Source organism: Macaca mulatta, chromosome 12 (genome assembly GCF_049350105.2).
Source record: "Macaca mulatta isolate MMU2019108-1 chromosome 12, T2T-MMU8v2.0, whole genome shotgun sequence".
NCBI lineage: Eukaryota > Metazoa > Chordata > Mammalia > Primates > Cercopithecidae > Macaca > Macaca mulatta.
Genome location: NC_133417.1, coordinates 104856649 through 104874561, shown reverse-complemented (window position 1 = coordinate 104874561; position 17913 = coordinate 104856649). Strand labels below are relative to the sequence as shown.

At 39.5% G+C, this 17913-nt stretch overlaps 2 protein-coding genes across 2 annotated transcripts in view; one reads left to right on the top strand and one right to left on the bottom strand.

The window, feature by feature from the left end:
* The window catches only part of TYW5 (tRNA-yW synthesizing protein 5), a 30843-nt gene extending 26420 nt beyond the window's left edge, over positions 1–4423 (top strand). Inside the window, exon 9 of the mRNA XM_077956254.1 lies at positions 2312–4423. The gene's annotated coding sequence lies outside the window, so the exon portion shown is untranslated. The remainder of the gene's footprint in view (positions 1–2311) is intronic.
* Positions 689–16913, bottom strand: C12H2orf69 (chromosome 12 C2orf69 homolog). Its single transcript, XM_015110643.3, has 2 exons — positions 16444–16913; positions 689–3890 (listed from the first exon to the last, which is right to left on the bottom strand). The coding sequence occupies exons 1-2, from the start codon at positions 16777–16779 to the stop codon at positions 3066–3068; spliced, it is 1161 nt and encodes a 386-aa protein (XP_014966129.1). The 5' UTR covers positions 16780–16913; the 3' UTR covers positions 689–3065.
* Positions 16914–17913: the final 1000 nt, after the last annotated feature.

Here is a 17913-nt window from a genome sequence, read left to right as displayed (position 1 = left end):
TATTTTACCTCATAAGCTTTAATGTATTAAAAACATTTCTATACCAACATGCTGGGACTTTGTATTGTCTGTCCTATATCCTTATTGCCTACCCTCCTTGACCTTGGTGGTTACTTAGATTACATGAATGAAATGAAAAATAGATTACACCATACCCTAACCAAGTCTTGTAAGAAGCTAAAGGACTACAGAACTACAGATCACTGAGATGATTAGCACCAAAAGGAGAAAAGGATGAACTTGTTAGAGGTTTTGTTCTCTATGAAATCCAATAAAAGAAGTGGATATAGTGCAAATTTTTATGGAGCAATTTTAAAGGGAGAAGATATGTATTTGTACAAAAAAGGTTCAAAGTTGCTCATTTGAAAAGACATGGAGGATAATGAAAAGACATAGGAGTAAGTCCTCACTTAATGTGCACAAGTTCTTAAGAAACTGTGACTTTAAACAAAAGGACAAACAGCAGGTCCTCAACATTTTGTTCATTGTCATCTAGTTAAAACAATGAGAAAAAAAATTAGTTTTGTTATATTGCTTCAAGTCCCAGTTTCCAAGAACCTACTGATATGTTAAGTGAGGACTTACTATATACAAACCCAACCTAGCAGGGTAGACAGAAATGGCTTCCTTTTAAATAATCTGAAGTTTTAACAATGCTAATAATATAAAGCACATCCAAACAAACTTCTGTGGATGATCAATTTTAATACAATTATACATTCATGCTGTGGTGGTAACAACTTTCACATTATTTGTAGGACTACTTTTCTCAACTCATGACAAAGGCACAAACCAAAAGTATAAATTAACATTACAATAAGTTTTACATGTGGACAAAGGACCAATCTGAAATATTAAATAGAAAATATCTGAATATGGATCAATTTGAACATATTTTCATTCCAGAAAATATTTTTTCTTTTCAATATTGTCTCATTTTGCTATGATGGCAGTTTTGGGTGCCTGGTGAGTTACTCTTAATATCCATTCAACATGTAACATTTATAATTAAGCATTCACATACTGGATAGACAAAGAACCCAGATTTTTAAATACGTCTGATTTTTTAAAAATTATTTTATTTTTAAATGAATTCTGCTAAATGTCTTACTTTTCCATTTCAGTTAATCATGTGAAAATAAATGCTTTTTCTTCCCCTTATAGAATTCAGTAACTCAGCTACTTTACTTTAGATACGTGTGAATTTAACCAAGGATTATTAAACAAATAGAAACAAAGCCATCCAATCATAGTGCTTAAAGGCAATGTAATATGTAAAATGTTAAAATCAGGCTGATTTATTTCCTTCATGGGAATTTTTGGTCTCAAAAGAAACAGGAGGTATTTAAAGAAACTGAAGCAACATACTACTACTTTGTCTTTAAAAAAAAAAAAAAACCATTTAGCGATGCTGTTCTGCAGTTTATAAAATTAAGTGTTAAAACACCAAAAAGATGTTATTTTTAAGCATTTGTTAAGAATCCTTTCTCATGAGTCTCTGAATATTTGGAATGTATTTATAGAGTTATTAAAATATAATTCTGGGAAGAAACCAAGAAATTAACATTTTTATTCTATATGGCTTTATAAATCTAGGTCTTCTGGGTCATTAAGGTATTAAGCTTCAGTGTCTTTTTTTTTTTTTTAGTCCTAAAGCAGCATGTTACTTCCCTGCTATTTCATGACCTGCAAAAGCTAATTATTAATAAACAACAAACTGCTCACCTTTTATTGTAATCACCCAATTACAATGTCAATGTTGGTTGACATTCATTAGATCTGGGTTTCTCAAAGTGTATTTATCTAGGTCAAGAAAAACGGGCAGAAGGAAACTTCACCCAAATTATGTAGCAGTGTTAAGCAAATTCAGTTTTTGAGCCAAAATTAAATCATTTGTGTCTTCAAACTTTCCCTTGTAACTTTTCTTATAGCAGTGTAATTTTGCATTTTGGCCAAAGAGAGCTATTTTCTTTTGGCAGACAAAATCATGCTTCTGGAGAAACACTGACTTAGATCTATGGAATCTGTTTCCTTTTTAATAGAGCTCTAACAAATAGAGCTTTATATATTTATTTTATCCAAGTTGATCCTTTCAAAAAGACTGATTAATGAAAAATTTGAAATTTGCTCTGTAGTACATTTTTATCCAATATACATAAATATGCTCAATTTAAAGCAATTTTCCAAAACAACTGGTTTTTGGCCAAGATTCAAGAAACCCCAGAATGTCTTATCCAAAATAATAAAAAACTGACAATTAAAAATTAAACAATAGTGCTTAAGTGTAATTTTGTTTCATTTTGTTTTACAGATGAAGTCTCACTATGTTGCCCAGGTTGAAGTGCAATATCTAGTCTCAAACACAATCATGGTGAACCACAGCCTGGGCTCAAGCAATCCTCCTGCCTTAGCCTCCTGAGTAGCTGGAACTAAAGGCACACACCACCACACCTGGCTATGTTTTTAAAAACCACCTTTACACTACTGTACACTTTTGGACATCTGGAAACAAATATATGTTGACTCTCATGAGAAAAGTACTTGGTGACACATTAAAGAATGAGTCAAGGAGTTTACAAAAACACAAGAGGCAGAGTACAGTTATTCCAAAATGAGAGAAAACAGCATCGTACCTTTGCTTTTGTTTGAAGAGAAATGAAAATATTTCCACTTAAAATAGCTAGTTACTGTTAAAATGTCACCAAATTAGTTTAAAACATTACTCAGAAAAGCAGTTATTTCCAACAGTAACAATTTTAGTTACCTTTTATAAGAACTACGTTGTAACTTTCATTTTTAAGGGTCTTATATCTCCTCAGGATTATTACAAACCACCTTGTTAGATTTCAAATTAACTAATTCTAACTCAATCCAAATTAATAACTGCTCACATTCACAAGCAAAAAATACTATTGCACATTACACTCACATTTTAGGAATGTGTGCTTCCCCCCATACCCCAAAACTGACAATGCAGGTATGAATTACATCCCATAATCTGAATTTATAGCACTCAAAGTGCTTATGTTCTTCCAGTGAACAAGTTCATTAATATACCTGTAATCTCAAAATACTTCATGAACCCTGAAGTGATTCTCTATGGAAGGAGCTTCCTTTGTAAAATGAATTTGGCTAGTCACCTGCATACCAAAATCCCCAAGTATCTGAACAAATTTCTTGTGCTCCTTTCCAATCCAAGATCTCATTGGATCACGTACTTGGTAAGGTGTTACATGAGTGTGAACGATAATCCCTGTTTGTGCAAATTCTTTCAAGACTTCTGGATAAGTAACCCAAGTATTGCTTCCTCCAGAATGACCACCATCCAGCCAATACATTGTTCTTATGCTTTTGATAAAAGCATCTATGTTCTTGTCTTTCTTGGCTTCTTTCAATTCAAAAAGCAACTGATTCAAAACAACACAACCTTTACTGAATCCAATCAAAGTAAAAGATGCATCATTTAGTGATGGTGGATAAAAACTCATGGCAGATTCATCAGACTTTTCACAGGTCCTCACTTTTTCTCCCTGGCAACCATTCGTAGTATGAGAAGAACTGGATCTACAGTTAGATGCTATGGAGTCCTTATTCCAAACATTCAAACTTTTCTTTGATAAACTATTCTGACTTAAATTAAAAGCATTAACTAATAACATATAAAGGTGCTTAAAAGCTCCAAAGTCAGTATTGTGTTCTGGGGCACCAAACATGTTACTTTTCACAAAATTGTCATAGCAGCTGAATTTGTGCAAATGCATTCGGGAACATTTTATCACCCAAATGTAACTATTGGGGAACCGGTGGGCTAAAATGGTAGCAACATTTTCTAGACTCCAGTTTTCCCATTGATAATTCTCAGGATGACGAGTCATAATTTCATGGTAATTCTGAAAGGTAAGAAAGATGAAATAAGTATTAAATACATATTTACATAAAATGATTTCCACAAAACAGTTTCCATTTTTATTGTGGAGAAAGGATGTTACAATGACCTATGGTTAATATACACTAGAAATGAAAACTATAAATTTGTCATTACTTTCTAGTAATAAGATTTTTGAACCAATTACTTCTTCAGTTTAAGCCTGAAATCTATCAAGAGACAAGGAAATAAGATATACCTACATGGAACAGTAAAAAGTTTTTAAAAATTTAATTTTGAAGAGTTATAGATAATGTTTAACAAATTTTATTTTAGTATATACATATAATCAATTTTCCTAACACATCAACTGAAAATATAAATTTGGTTCACTAGATAGACTTTCTGACCAACACAGAATCTTAAAATATTTCCCTAAGTTGCCATTCTATACCCCTCCCTCTTTGGATTTCTCTAGCAACCTGAACAGTACATTCAATTTCAAATTTAGTATTATACACAAAGCTGCAATAAACATTATAGAAAACTCTTTGTACACATCTGTGATTATATCCTTAAATTCCTAGATATGGAAAAACTAGGTCAAAGAATATTTGTAATTTAAGTCTGGATTTCTATTCTTGCCTATTTATATCCTTTGCCCCTCATTCCCCACTTTTTGTGTGAGACAGGATCTTGCTCTGTCATCCAGGCTGGAGTGCAGTGGCATGATTATGGCTCACTGCAGCCTTGACCTACCGGGCTCAAGCAATCCTCCCTCCTCAGCCTCCCGAGTAGCTGGGACCACAGGTGCATATCATCACATGTAGCTAACGTTTTTATTCTTTGTAGAGAGAAGATCTCACTTTGTTGCACAGGCTAGTCTCAAACTCCTGGACTAAACCATCCTCCTACCTCATTCTCCCAAAGTATTGGTATTATAGGCATGAGCCACCATACCCAGCCTCCTTTGTCCTTTTGTATTTACACCTTATTTATAAGCATTCTATATATACTAACCATAACTTTTTGTTTAGGTCCTAGGATGTACATATAAACTGTTTTAATTTTATTCATACTGACTTTTTTTTGGGGGGGGAGATTCATTCAAATTTACTCATTTGTTCTATAAAATTTACTGGATACCTACCAGTTGGGCAGGGAACAAAAGAGACTAAACCCTTGTTCACATGGAGCTCACATTCTACTGCAGAGATACACACAACAAACAACTCCACAAGTAAATAGAGCAGCACTGTCCAACAGAAATAAAACATGAGCCACATTTAAAATTTTCAAGCGCCAGATTTTAAAAAGTAAAAAGTTAACAGGTGAAACTAATTTTAATTTCTTTCTTGAGCTAAATATATACAAAATATCACAATCTCAACATGTTACCAATATTAAAAATTACTGGAGGATCTTAACATTCTTTTTTCCTTCCTAAGTGCTTGAAATCCAGTGTGTATTCATACTTATAGTACATCTCAATTTGGATGCTAAATTTTCATCAGAAATACTTGATCTGAATTTGAATCTCATAAAATTTACAGCTGAAAAAGTAAACTCACATACCCAACTTGTTCCAAATATACTTAAAAGTTTTCCATGAACTGAACTGGGTATCCGTTTTTTAATATACATTTAAATTAACTGAAATTAAATACAGTTAAAAATTTCGTTCCTCTATTAAATTTAGTTCCTCAAGTGGACTAACAACATTTTAAGTAGTCAACAGCCACAAGTGATTAGTGGCTACCATATTGGACAGTTCAAAACATATTAGACTTATAGCTTGGAAACATTTCAAAAATATATATATATATTAGATGGTAGTAAGTACAACGGAACATAATAAGTAAAGCAGGAGAAAAGGAAGACAAGGTTTTGGAGAAGGTAGAAAATTATTAGTTAACACAGAATGGTCAGGAAAGGCTTCTCCATAAAGTGATAGTTTGAAAGGACCTGAAGGAACTCAGAGAGTGAACCACGTGGGTATTTCAGGCAGAAGGAACTACAACTGCAAAAGGCCCTGAGGTGGGAGCTTGCTGAACATAACCCAGACACAGCAATGAGGTCAGTGTGGCTCCAGAGGAGTCAACAGTATCAAACGTGATCACAAAGGAGGGCAGAGAGATTGTTTAGGGAAGAGGAAAGGTGCTGACCAGGCTTTATAAGACACCACAAAGATTTTGCCTTTTGCTCTGAAAGGATCTGGAGCCAAGGGCTGATACAATACATGCTTTGAAAAGATTACTCTGGCTCCTAATAATGAAGGGGCAATAGCTGATGCAAGGAGACCGTTAAAAGGTTACTGAAATAAAATCCTGATAAGAGAAGGCAGCTTGAACCAGAGTAGTAGAAGTGGTCAGGTCCTGAATTTATTTTGGAGGTAGTGTCAACAGGATTTGCAGATGGACTGGATATAGAGGGTGAGAGAAAAATAAGATAAATGATGTGAGTTTTCCTAATTTCTAATGGTCATACACAGTATCTATCAGTTTTAAATACACTCTCCTTTTGACCTAGTAATTCGAGAAATTTATCTCATTGATATACTTACATATATGCATAAATAAATATGTATAAGGATATTTATCTCTGCTTCAAAAGAATGAGGCAGCTCTAGGAGTACTCCTACTCCTATGGGTTGTAAAATAAGGGCTAAAAAATCCAGTACACTATGCAACCATTTGTATTTTTAAAAAAAGCCTGAGGCTGAGGGCGGTGGTTCACGCCTATAATACCAGCACTTTGGGAGGCAGAGGCAGGCAAACTGCTTGAGTTTGAGACCAGCGTGAGCAACATGTGAAATCCTGTCTCTATTACAAAAAAAAAAAAAATACAAAAATTGGCAGGGTGTGGTGGTGTGCCCCTGTAGTCCCATATATATATATATATGTGTGTGTATATATATCTAACAGTAGCAGCCTTGGAGAAGGGAAGGGAAATGGGCAACTGGAGGGAATGGGGTGAAAGAATTACTTTTCAATGTAAAACCTGAAATAATCTGAACTTTTAGCAATATGCACATTTTCTCTATTTAAAAATTAAAACTAGTAAATACTACAAAAATTCAGTCTATATACAAAGGTATAGGTAAGATAGAAAAATCATCCATATAACCACCAATTAAAAATAATCATTATTAAAATTCTGATGTCTAGCAGTCCAGTTTTCTCTAGCATACACATATTCAAGTACGTATACAAGGGAGCATTCTTCTCCCCCACCAAGCAATAAGCTTATACATAGTTTTCACTTAAAAATATATTACAGGCATGGTTCCATATCAATATAGACTGGCATCATAATTTTTAAACATCTAAGGTTAATACTAATTTACACTTTCACTGGAATCATAAGAGTGCTTATTTTCCCACATCTTTACCCATCCTTAATGCTAATGGCTATTAGCATCAATTTTTAAAAATCCTTGCTACTATGATAAAATGATTTAATTTGCATGTTTTGATTTAATTTGCATGTTTTGATTTACTTTTGATTTAATTTGCATGTTTTGATTCCCAATCAGGTTAAACATTGTTAACTGGCAGTTTTCATTTTTCTTTTGTTAATTTTCTATTCATGTCCTATGATAATTTTCCCACTATGATGTTCAATTCCTTCCTAAGTTATATTTCACTAATATTAGTAGTTTGAGCCATATATGTTAAAAATACTAATTCCCAGGCCAGGTGCAGTGGCTCATGCCTGTAATCCCAGCACTCTGGGAGGCCAAGGCGGGCGGATCACGAGGTCAGGAGATGGAGACCATCCTAGCCAACATGGTGAAACCCTATCTCTACTAAAAATACAAAAATTAACCAGGCATGGTGGCACGTGCCTGTAGTCACAGCTACTCGGCAGGCTGAGGCAGAAGAATCACTTGAACCCGGGAGGTGGAGGTTGCAATGAGCCAAGACTGCGCCATTGTACTCCATCCTGGGTGACAGAGCAAGACTCCGTCTGAAAAAAAAAAAAAATGCGAATTCCTAGAAGGCCATCATTTGACCTTTTATGGATTCTGCTATTGCTTTCTGCACAATTATTTTATAATTAATGATACATACAATTATCATGAAATTATAGGCAGTTACATCTGGAAGGGCTCATTTAAATCCTTTTTATAGTTAAGGAACCTGAGGTCCTAGAAACTACAGTTATTTATATATTTATTTAGTTAATGAGCCAAAACGAACCTAGATTTTATGACTCTCAGTTTTGTCCCTACCACATAGAAGGTGCTCTAAATCTAGAAACGTGATATTTTCCTTGCTCAGCCCCGGGTTCCACAGTTAGAGGAAGTAGAATGCTTATTCTAAGGAACTGTATGCAGTAAAATGTAAAGATGGAATCATTACTGTGTGTCAAAGCCCAGATCTGAGAACAATGGAAACACACTTTTATATTCTAAAAAGAGGCACCAGACACCCCTATACAAGTTACAAAAAGGTAGCCCAAACTGGTTCTGCAACCAAGGCTGTTACCCATGGCCAATCTACAGAAAAGGTTAAAGACTAAGGAAAGAGAGAGATTTCTTTCAAGAGAGTTTTTATCCTAGTTGGGAATGCAATGCACTATCCCCATAAGAGGTAAGGGGTGAAAGGCCATGCTTCTCATCCCCAGTGAGGCAGGCCACAAGAGAATCTCTTGAGAGTTTAAAGAATGCTTACTGCTCCACAGTTAGATGCTTGCTGACCTGCAAAAACTCAGAGAGCCACCCCAAACTGTTATTGAAGTAAGGAACAAAGGATTTTTAGGAAATCTTGACATGTGTCTCCAAGAGTTTGTAGACAAATCATAGATTCAAACTAAGTGTTCTGCCCTTAGAGCAGAGCAAACTTCTGCTATGGTTTGAATGTGTCCACCAAAGTTCATGTTTTGGAAACTTAATCCCCAAAGCAACTATGATTAGAGGTGGGACCTTTAAGAGGTGATTAGGTCACAAGGGCTCTACTCTCATGAACGGATTAATGGTTCTTGATAAAAGGATGAATTTGGCCTCTCCTTCCCCTCCCCCACTCCCTAGTGCTCTCTTGCCCTTCTGCCTTCCACCATGAGATGACAGGGCAAGAAGGCCCTCACCAGATGCAGGCCCCTCCTAACCTCCAGAATCATAAGCTAAATAAATTTCTGTTTATTATAAACATAAAGGGCACATCTGAGGTAAGCAGGCTAGAATGACCAGAACAGGGTCCAGCCTAAGAGAGCTGCCTGATAAAGTACAGGAAGCTCCAAGGTACATGACCAGGACATACTACTTAGGGCATGATCATCTATAGATTCTAACCTTTAGGAAAGCAAAATTTTTAAAGAGTTAAAACTGGAATTGACTCAAATGTTTATGAGCTGCTGAATGGATAAACAAATTATATATCCATACATAGAATACTACTCTGTAAATAAAAGGAACAGACTACTGGCTGGGCACAATGGCTCATGCCTGCAATCCCAGCACTTTGGGAGGCCAAGGCAGGAGGATCACTTAACCCCTGGAGTTTGAGACCAGCCTAGGCAACATAATGAGATCCTCGTTTCTACAAAAAATTTTATAAATTAGCCAGGTGTGATGGTGCATGCCTGTAGTCCCAGCTACTTGGGAGGCTAAGGTAGGACGATCGCTTGAGCCTGGGAGGTTGAGGCTGCAGTGAGCCATGATCACGCCACTGCATTTCAGCCTAGGTGACAGAGCGAGACCCTGTCTCAAAAAAACAAAAAAAAGAAAAATGAAAAAAACTATGGATACAGGTAATGAGATGGATGAATTTCAAAAGTATTAGACAGTGACACAAGTCACACACAAAAGACTACATACCATATGACAAATTAACAAAATTCTAGAAAAAACAAAAACTATAGTGAAAGAAAGCAGATTAGTGGTTGGGAAAAGAAAACTGACCATAACAAAATTCTAGAAAAAGCACAAACTATAGTGAAAGAAAGCAGGTTAGTGGTTAGAAAAAGAAAACTGACCATAAAGGAGCACAGAGGTACTTTTTAGGAGAATGGAGATACTCTACAACATGAGTATGGTGGTTATATAATTCTAACACTTGTCAAAATTCACAAAATTGTACTCTTACTTAAAATACAAGGGCTGGGTGCAGTGGCTCATACCCGTAATCCCAGCACTTTGGGAGGCCCAGGTGGGCAGATCACTTGAGGTCAGGAGTTTGAGACCAGCCTGACCAACATGGTGATATCCCATCTCTACTAAAAATACAAAAATTAATCAGGCATGGTGGCACATGCCTGTAATCCCAGCTACTCAGGTGGCGGAGGCACAAGAATTGCTTGAACCTGGGAGATGGAGGTTGCAGTGAACCGAGACTACACCACTGCACTTCAGCCTGGGCAACAGAGCAAGACTCCGTCTGAAAATATAATGATAATAAATAAATAAAAATAAAATAAAGGGGATACATATAATTATATACCCAAGGCTTTAAAAAGATAACTCAAAATGGAAAGCACCTACTTTAAAAAAATCTTGATCTCCCTTCAGAATCATTATTGCCAGATGAGAAAAACATAGATACCTAGAGAAATACAAAATACTATGGATATGAGGTTTGGTTGTGTCCCCACCAAAATCTCATCTTGAATTGTAGTTCCCATAATCCCCACATGGGAGGGACCCAAAGGAAGATAATTGAATCATGGGGGCAGTTACCCTCATGCTGTTCTGGTGACAGTGAGTTCTTACGAGATGGTTTTATAAGGGGCTCATCCCTCTCTTTGCTCTCATTCTCTTTCCTACCACCATATGAAGAAGGGCATGTTTGCTTCCCCTTCCACCATGACTGTACGTTTTCAGAGGCATCCCCAGCCCTGTGGAACTGTGAGACAATTAAACCTCTGCTTTATAAATTACATAGTCTTGGGTATGTCTTTATCAGCAGCATGAGAATAGACTAATATAGTAAATTGGTACTGCAGATAGTGGGGTGCTGCTATAAGGATACCTGAAAATGTGGAAGCGACTTTGGAGCTGGGTAACAGGCAGAGGATGGAACAGTCTGTAGGGCTCAGAAGAGAACAGGAAAATGTGGGAAAGTTTGGAACTTCCTAGAGACTTGTTGAATGGCTTTTGACCAAAATGCTGATAGTGATTTTCTAGGCTGAAGTGCTCTCAGACAGAGATAATAAACTTCTAGGAACTGAAGCCAAGGTCACTCTTGTTATGGTTTAGCAAAGAGACTGGCAGCATTCTGCCCCTGCCCCAGAGATCGGTGGAACTTTGACCTTGGGAGGGATGGTTTGAAATTGGAACTTATATTTAAAAGGGAAGCAGCACATAAAAGTTTGGAAAATTTGCTGCCTGACGATGCTATAAAAAAGAAAAATCCATTTTCTGAGGAGAATTTCAAGCAGACTGCAGACACTTGCATAAGTAACGAGGAGCCAAATGTTCATCACCAAGACAAGGGGAAAAATGTCTCCAGGGCACGTCACAGATCTTCAGGGCAGCTCCTCCCATCACAGGCCCAGAGGCCTAAGAGAAAAAAATGGTTTCGTAGGCTGGGCCCAGGCCCTTGCTGCTTTGTGCAGTCTTGAAACTTCATGCCCTGTGTCCCAGTCGTGTCTAAAAGGGGCCAACATATAGCTCAGGCTGTTGCTTCAGAGTGTGCAAGCTCAAGTCTTGGTGGCTTACATGTGATGTTGGCCCTGTGGGTGCACAAAAGTCAGGAACTGAGGTTGGGGAACCTCTGCTTAGATTTCAGAGGATGTATGAAAACACCTGGATGTCCAGGCAGAAGTCTGCTGCTAGGGCAGTATGGAAAAGAAATGTGGGGCTCTACATTTCCTCACTGGGGCACTGCCTAGTGGAGCTGAGAAAAGGGCCACCGTCATCCAGACCCCAGAATAGTAGATAAACCAACAGCTCGCACTGTGTGCCTGGAAAAGCTGCAGACACTCAATACCAGCCATGAAGGCAGCCTGGAGGGGGGCTGTACCCTGCAAAGCCACAGGGGTGGAGCTGCCCATGGCCATGGGAGCCCAGCTCTTACATCAGTGTGACCTAGATATGAGACATGGAGTTAAAGGAGATCATTTTGAGACTTTAAGGTTTAATGACTGTTCTATTGGATTTTGGACTTGCACGGGGCCTGTAGCCCCTTTGTTTTGGTCCATTTCTCCCATCTGGAATGGCTGTATTTACCCAATGCCTGTATCCCCATTGTATCTAGGAAGTAACTAACTTGCTTTTGATTTTATGGGCTCATAGGTGGAAGCGACTTGCCTTGTCTCAGATGAAACTTTGGACTTAGACTTTTGAGTTAATGCTAGAATGAGTTAAGACTTTGGGGAACTGTTGGAAGGGCACGGTTATGTTTTGAAATGTAAGGACATGAGATTTGTGAGGGGCTAGGAGTGGAATGATATGGTTTGGCTGTGTCCCCATCCAAATCTCATCTTAATAGTAGTTCCCATAATCCCCATGTGTTGTGAGAGGGACCCAGTGAGAGGTAACTGAATCACGGGGGAGGTTACCCTCATGCTGTTCTCATAATACTGAGAGAGTTCTCATGAGATAGTTTTATAAGGGGCTTCCCCCACTTTGGTCTCATTCTTCTCCTTCCTCCTGCCATGTGAAGAAGGACTCATTTGCTTCCCCTTCTGCCATGATTGTAAGTTTCCTGAGGCCTCCCAGCCCTGTGGAACTGATTCAATTAAACCTCTTTCCTTTATAAATTACCCAGCTTCAGGTATGTCTTTATTAGCAGCATGAGAATGGACTAATATATATGGCCTTAGCTTTCTTGTAATTCAAATGATAAAGGACAAGTATAGAATTTTAAAAAAGGACATACAACAAAACATGACTGCAAAAGGAACATGAAGAAGTTAATAGGAATTAGGAGGACTTAAAATCATATGAAAAACCAGTTCCAATTAACACCAAATAATGAAACAGTATCAAGACAGGCGAAGCTTCAGGCCAGGTGTGGTGGCTCACGCCTATGATCCCAGCACTTTGGGAGGCTGAGATGGGAGGATCACCTGAGGTCAGGAGTTTGAGACCAGCCTGGTCAACATGGTAAAACCCCATCTCTACTAAAAATAAAAAAATAAAAAATTAAAAAAAATTAGCCAGGCATGGTGGCACGCACCTGTAGTCCCAGCTACTCAGGAGGCTAAGGCAGGAGAATCACTTGAGCCTGGGAGGTGGAGGATGCAGTAAGCCAAGATCATGCCATTGCACTCCAGCCTGGGCAACAGAGCAAGACTCCATCTCAAGGAAAAAAAAAAAAAAAGATAGGGAAAGCTTCTAATACTATCTTATAAAATTCTGTTTAGCTCTAATCTGTTCAATATTTATTCAAATTAAGAATAAAGCTATAACAAGAATGCTCAGCCAGGTGTGGTGGCTCATGCTTGTAATCCCGACACTTTAAAAGGCTGAGGCGGGAGGATCACTTGAACACAGGAGTGGGCAACACAGTGAGACCCTGTCTCTGTAAAAAATAGTAATAAAAGAAAATAAATAAATAAAATAGAATGTCTATAGGCATTCTAAAAGGATCAACACAATAAAAAGATGGGCTGTATTTAACAGCAAAAATTTCATCAGGATAAATATTAGGCTCAAAAGAATCAAGTACAAAAATACAGATGAGGAAATCAGCCTAATAGCATTTTATATAATAGCCAACACATTTCAAGTACTTCATGCATTGTTCAAAGCAACTCACAAATACTCATTTATACAACATGTCATCTACTGCACACCTACTACATGCCGCTGTTAAGCATCACAGATTATATCAGTGAACAGACATGAGCTTATTTATATTTTAGTGGCAGAAGGCAAACAAAACTCAAAACGAAAAGTAACTAGTATAGTAAATGCAATGGGTAAAAATAAAGAAGAAAAGTTTATAGGAAGCCTATATATACTATGATTATTACACAGAATGGTCAGAAAAGGTCTCAGAGAGGCAGAGTCTTGAGCAGACCCAGAAGAGGTGAGGTAATAAACCTACAAGTCATCTACTTGGAAGGCTGCTGCAGGCAGTATGCACAACGCTTTTTAGGTATAGTGTGCCTGACATGTTTGAGCAACACCAAGAAAGCCAGAGAGGCTGGAGAAAAGTAAACAGAAAAAGGAGACCAAGTCAGATAGGTAACAGGGTGGGAAAAGATAGAGATAATGAAAAGCCTTGCAGGACAGGACATTAACAGGAAGGACTCTGGCTTTTACTCTGAGTGACATGGGAAGTGATTGCAGTTTTAAGCAGATGTGGAATGATTTGACTTACATTTTTCAATCGTTATTCTGATTAGATACACTGAAAAGGTGAAGCCATTAGATTTGATGATATGAGGTATGAAAGACTTCTAATGGATGACTTCAAGATTTCTATCTTGAGCAACTGAGAAGGTAAAGTTTCCATTAATGACATGAGGAAGACTGCACAGGGGTGAAGATCCAGAGATTTTAGGTTTAGGATATCTATTAGATATCCAAAAGGAAATAATCTTGCATATAACTGGTTGGCCTAAAGTTTGGGGAGTATGTGTAGGCTAGATACATAAACATTGAGGGGTGTCAGTGTACAGGTAGTGAGTAAAGCCATGAGACTGAAGGGAGTGAACACAGACAGAGGAAACATGGAGGAACAGACGACTAGGATACTCCAATACTTTTTAAAGTCACCAGAGAGACGAGAAGGGACCAGAACTCATTGAGTATTCACATATTTAATCTCCATTGACACCTTATAAATTATTATTCTTATTTTATACTTGAAGTACCTGAAATACAGAGAGATGTAACAATTGTCCAAGGACTTTATACCTAAATATAAAGTTCTAAATCAGGGTTCAAACCCAGGCAATCTGGCCTCAAACTGCATGTAAGACTTTTTAGACCTCCTCTGAAGTCTTGTACTATACATCTTGGCTGGCACACTTTAAAACACTTTAGGAGGTGCTCAATAAATGTTATCATTATCATCATCATTATTTTAGGAATGCATGCAGTAATTGTTTCACAAAATTATTCTGATAGTCAGAAATGTCACATGCTATTTTCCCAATCTGAGCCACAAGGGCACCAAGTCAGTAAGTGACTTTTTTTTTCTCTTAAATCTAAGTACTAGTTGTTTTTTTTCTTTATTCTCTCTCTCTTTTTTTTTCCAGTTTTTATTAGCAGTCAACTAAACCAGTCAGTTATTTTGAGGGCAAAAGAAAATACTATATATGTGTGTGTGTGTGTGTGTGTGTGTGTGTGTGTGTGTGTGTGTGTGTGTGTGTGTGTGTGTGTGTGTGTGTGTGTGTATGTGTGTGTACATATATATCTTAATCATTATTTGACTCAGAGCACAAAGTTTCTAAGTATGTCATTTTAAGGCATCAATTTTGAAAATAAACGATTGTAATTTCATAGTATAAGAAACACATCTAGGCCGGGCGCAGTGGCTCACTCCTGTAATCCCAGCACTTTGGAAGGCCAAGGTGGGCAGATCACCTGAAGCCGGAAGTTTGAGACCAGCCTGGCCAACATGGTGAAACCCCATCTCTACTAAAAATATAAAAATTAGCCCAGTGTGGTGGCACACGCCTGTAATCCCACCTACTTGGGAGGCTGAGGCACGAGAATCACTTGAGCCGGGGAGGAGGAGGTTGCAGTGAGTCCAGACTGCACCATTGCACTCCAGCCTGGGCAACAGAGCGAGACTCCGTCTCAAAAAAACAAAAAAGAGAAACTACACCTAGCTATATTCTAGCTTTACCTGTCTAGAACTTTCTATGATGATGGATTATTTTCTATGATAATGCTATATATCTGTGCTGTCCAATACAGTACACACAAGCCATCTGTAGCTACTGAGCACTTGAAATGCAGCTAACATGACTAACTGGATTTTTAGTTTTATTTAATTTTAATTAATTCAGATAGCTATATATATACGGCTAATGGCTACCATATTAAATAATGCAACTTTAGATTAAGATCCAGTTTTCAGGGCAACATAACCACGGATATTTGCCTGCAGCTATAAAATAATAAACATAACATGCAAATGTACAAAATGAGGTGAGCATCAAAACATTGACACGCTTAATAATCATTATCCCTTTTCTGCCATCCCCACTCTTTTTTAGGGTTACTGGGTGTCGTACCTTCATAATGTTTGATTTTTAATTACTGCCACCGTTTTCTAAACACTACGTGCTAACTTAATTTGAAAGCCATCTCTGTCCCCTGCCCAACACACACACACACACACACACATACACACAGGGTCCTCTGAAAAACCAAATTATAGAATGAATATACAAGATGCGTCTCATTCCCTGTCTCAAATTCCGCCTCCTGGAAGCCTGGACCGACAGCTGGCCCTCGTCCGACACCTTCCCCATTGGGTTCTATGGACAAAGGGGGCCAGGGGCGTGGAAGCCACGGTTTTGGATTTCGTGGAGTAAGGGAAGAGCCACCCTCAGTGAATGTGTGGGTGTGTTCAGGCAACGAAAGGAACCAGGCAGCAGCTACGAGGGAAGAATCCAGTGACCGCGTCCGTATACACGAGAGGAGGGAACAGATACCCAAGCAGGCCCCGAGTTACCTGCACATCCCCAGGGAAATAGAGGACGTGATGCTGGCGCGGCGGCTGCGGCTCCTCCTTCGCCGGGTCCCCGGGGAGGTCCTGGCTCTCCAGTCCCTCCCCGCCCGCCGCCAACAGGAGCAATTCGTTGCTGCGCTGCGGATCGGCTCCAGGCACGGTGGACAGCTGCAGGCACTGCCGGCGGCGCACCTCGGCCGAGAGGGAGCATCGCGCGCCGCTGCTGCCGCCCGGGTTCATGGTTCTGGCCTGAGAGCACGACGAGGCGTTTCCGATTCCGAGCTGCGGCAGGAGAAGCAGCAGCGGCGGCGGCGACCGCAGGAGCCTGAACCCCCACATGGGTCGCCGCTGCGAGAGCGGTTCGGAGGTGGAGGGTGGCAGGGGGGTTCCTGAGGGAGGGACTTCAGCAAGCGGCCCAACGGTCGGCTGCCGCGGCCCGGCCGGGAGCCGGCGCTGAGGCGACGACGTCAGAGGCCGACGACCGCGCGCAGCGTGCGTAAGGAAAGGAAGGGAGGGGTGTGCGCGAAATCGGACTTGGGATCCCGGAGAAGACGGTGGGCGTGGCTTGAGGAAGGGCGTTTGTGATTGGTGGGTTCTGCCGCGGCCGGGAAGTTCGAACAAAAGTCTGGGGACGAGTCGGCGAAGAGCAGAGTTGAACTGAGTACTCCCGGCTAGAGCAAGCGGCAGTTGCAGCGCATGCGCAGCAGCAAGGGCGGCCGCAGGTCGCCCTTCAATAATACGAAACGTATAGACTTTTGAGTATACCAAGCTCCCTGTTTCTGTGGGTTCACCTGAGATTTATCTGGTCTTTCGGGCCTTAAAAGGGAGACAGTCCCAAAGATGTGAGTAATTCTCACCTATCGAGGATTCCGTTGGAAGTCTACATGCCCTGAAGGAAGGGAATCTCTTTCCTCATACCCTGAGTTTCCTGAGTACAATTATTATAGATATACGAAGATCTCTATGCTCATGGGGAATTTGCGGTTAGATATGAAGCTAATTCATCTCTGCTTGGTAGCGGGGAACAGGGCACATGGTCTAGGACAGGAAAAAACGGGGCGAGGCACTACGCATTACTTGGTGTTTGCAACCGATGAGATTTGCTACTTGGAGGTTTTCAAAAACTAAACAGTGTAGGAAAGTCATGTGTGTCCAGCAACTATCTGTGTCCAGTTGAGTAGGAATAAGATTTGGGGAAATGTATGCTCAGGCCTGTAATCCCAGCGCTGTGGGAGGCCAGGCGGAGGATCACTTGAGTCCAGCAGTTTGAAACCAGGCTGGGCAACATAGGGAGGCCTTGTCTCTACTAAATTTTTTTTTTTTTTTAATTAGCCGGGCGTGGTGGTGCATGCCTATAGTCCAAACTACTGGGAGGGCTGAGGTGGGAGATTGGATCGCTTGAGCCCAGGAGTTGTATGCTGCGATGAGTTGTGATCTCACCACTGCACTCCAGCCTGGGCAACAGAAGCAGAC

Excerpts from the sequence above, each read along its gene's own strand:
- C12H2orf69 (XM_015110643.3), bottom strand. The coding sequence starts at position 16,779 with ATGTGGGGGTTCAGGCTCCTGCGGTCGCCGCCGCCGCTGCTGCTTCTC. Across the intron at positions 3,891-16,443 it reads ATTTCCCTGGGGATGTGCAG|AATTACCATGAAATTATGAC; the intron begins GTAACTCGGGGC and ends CTTACCTTTCAG.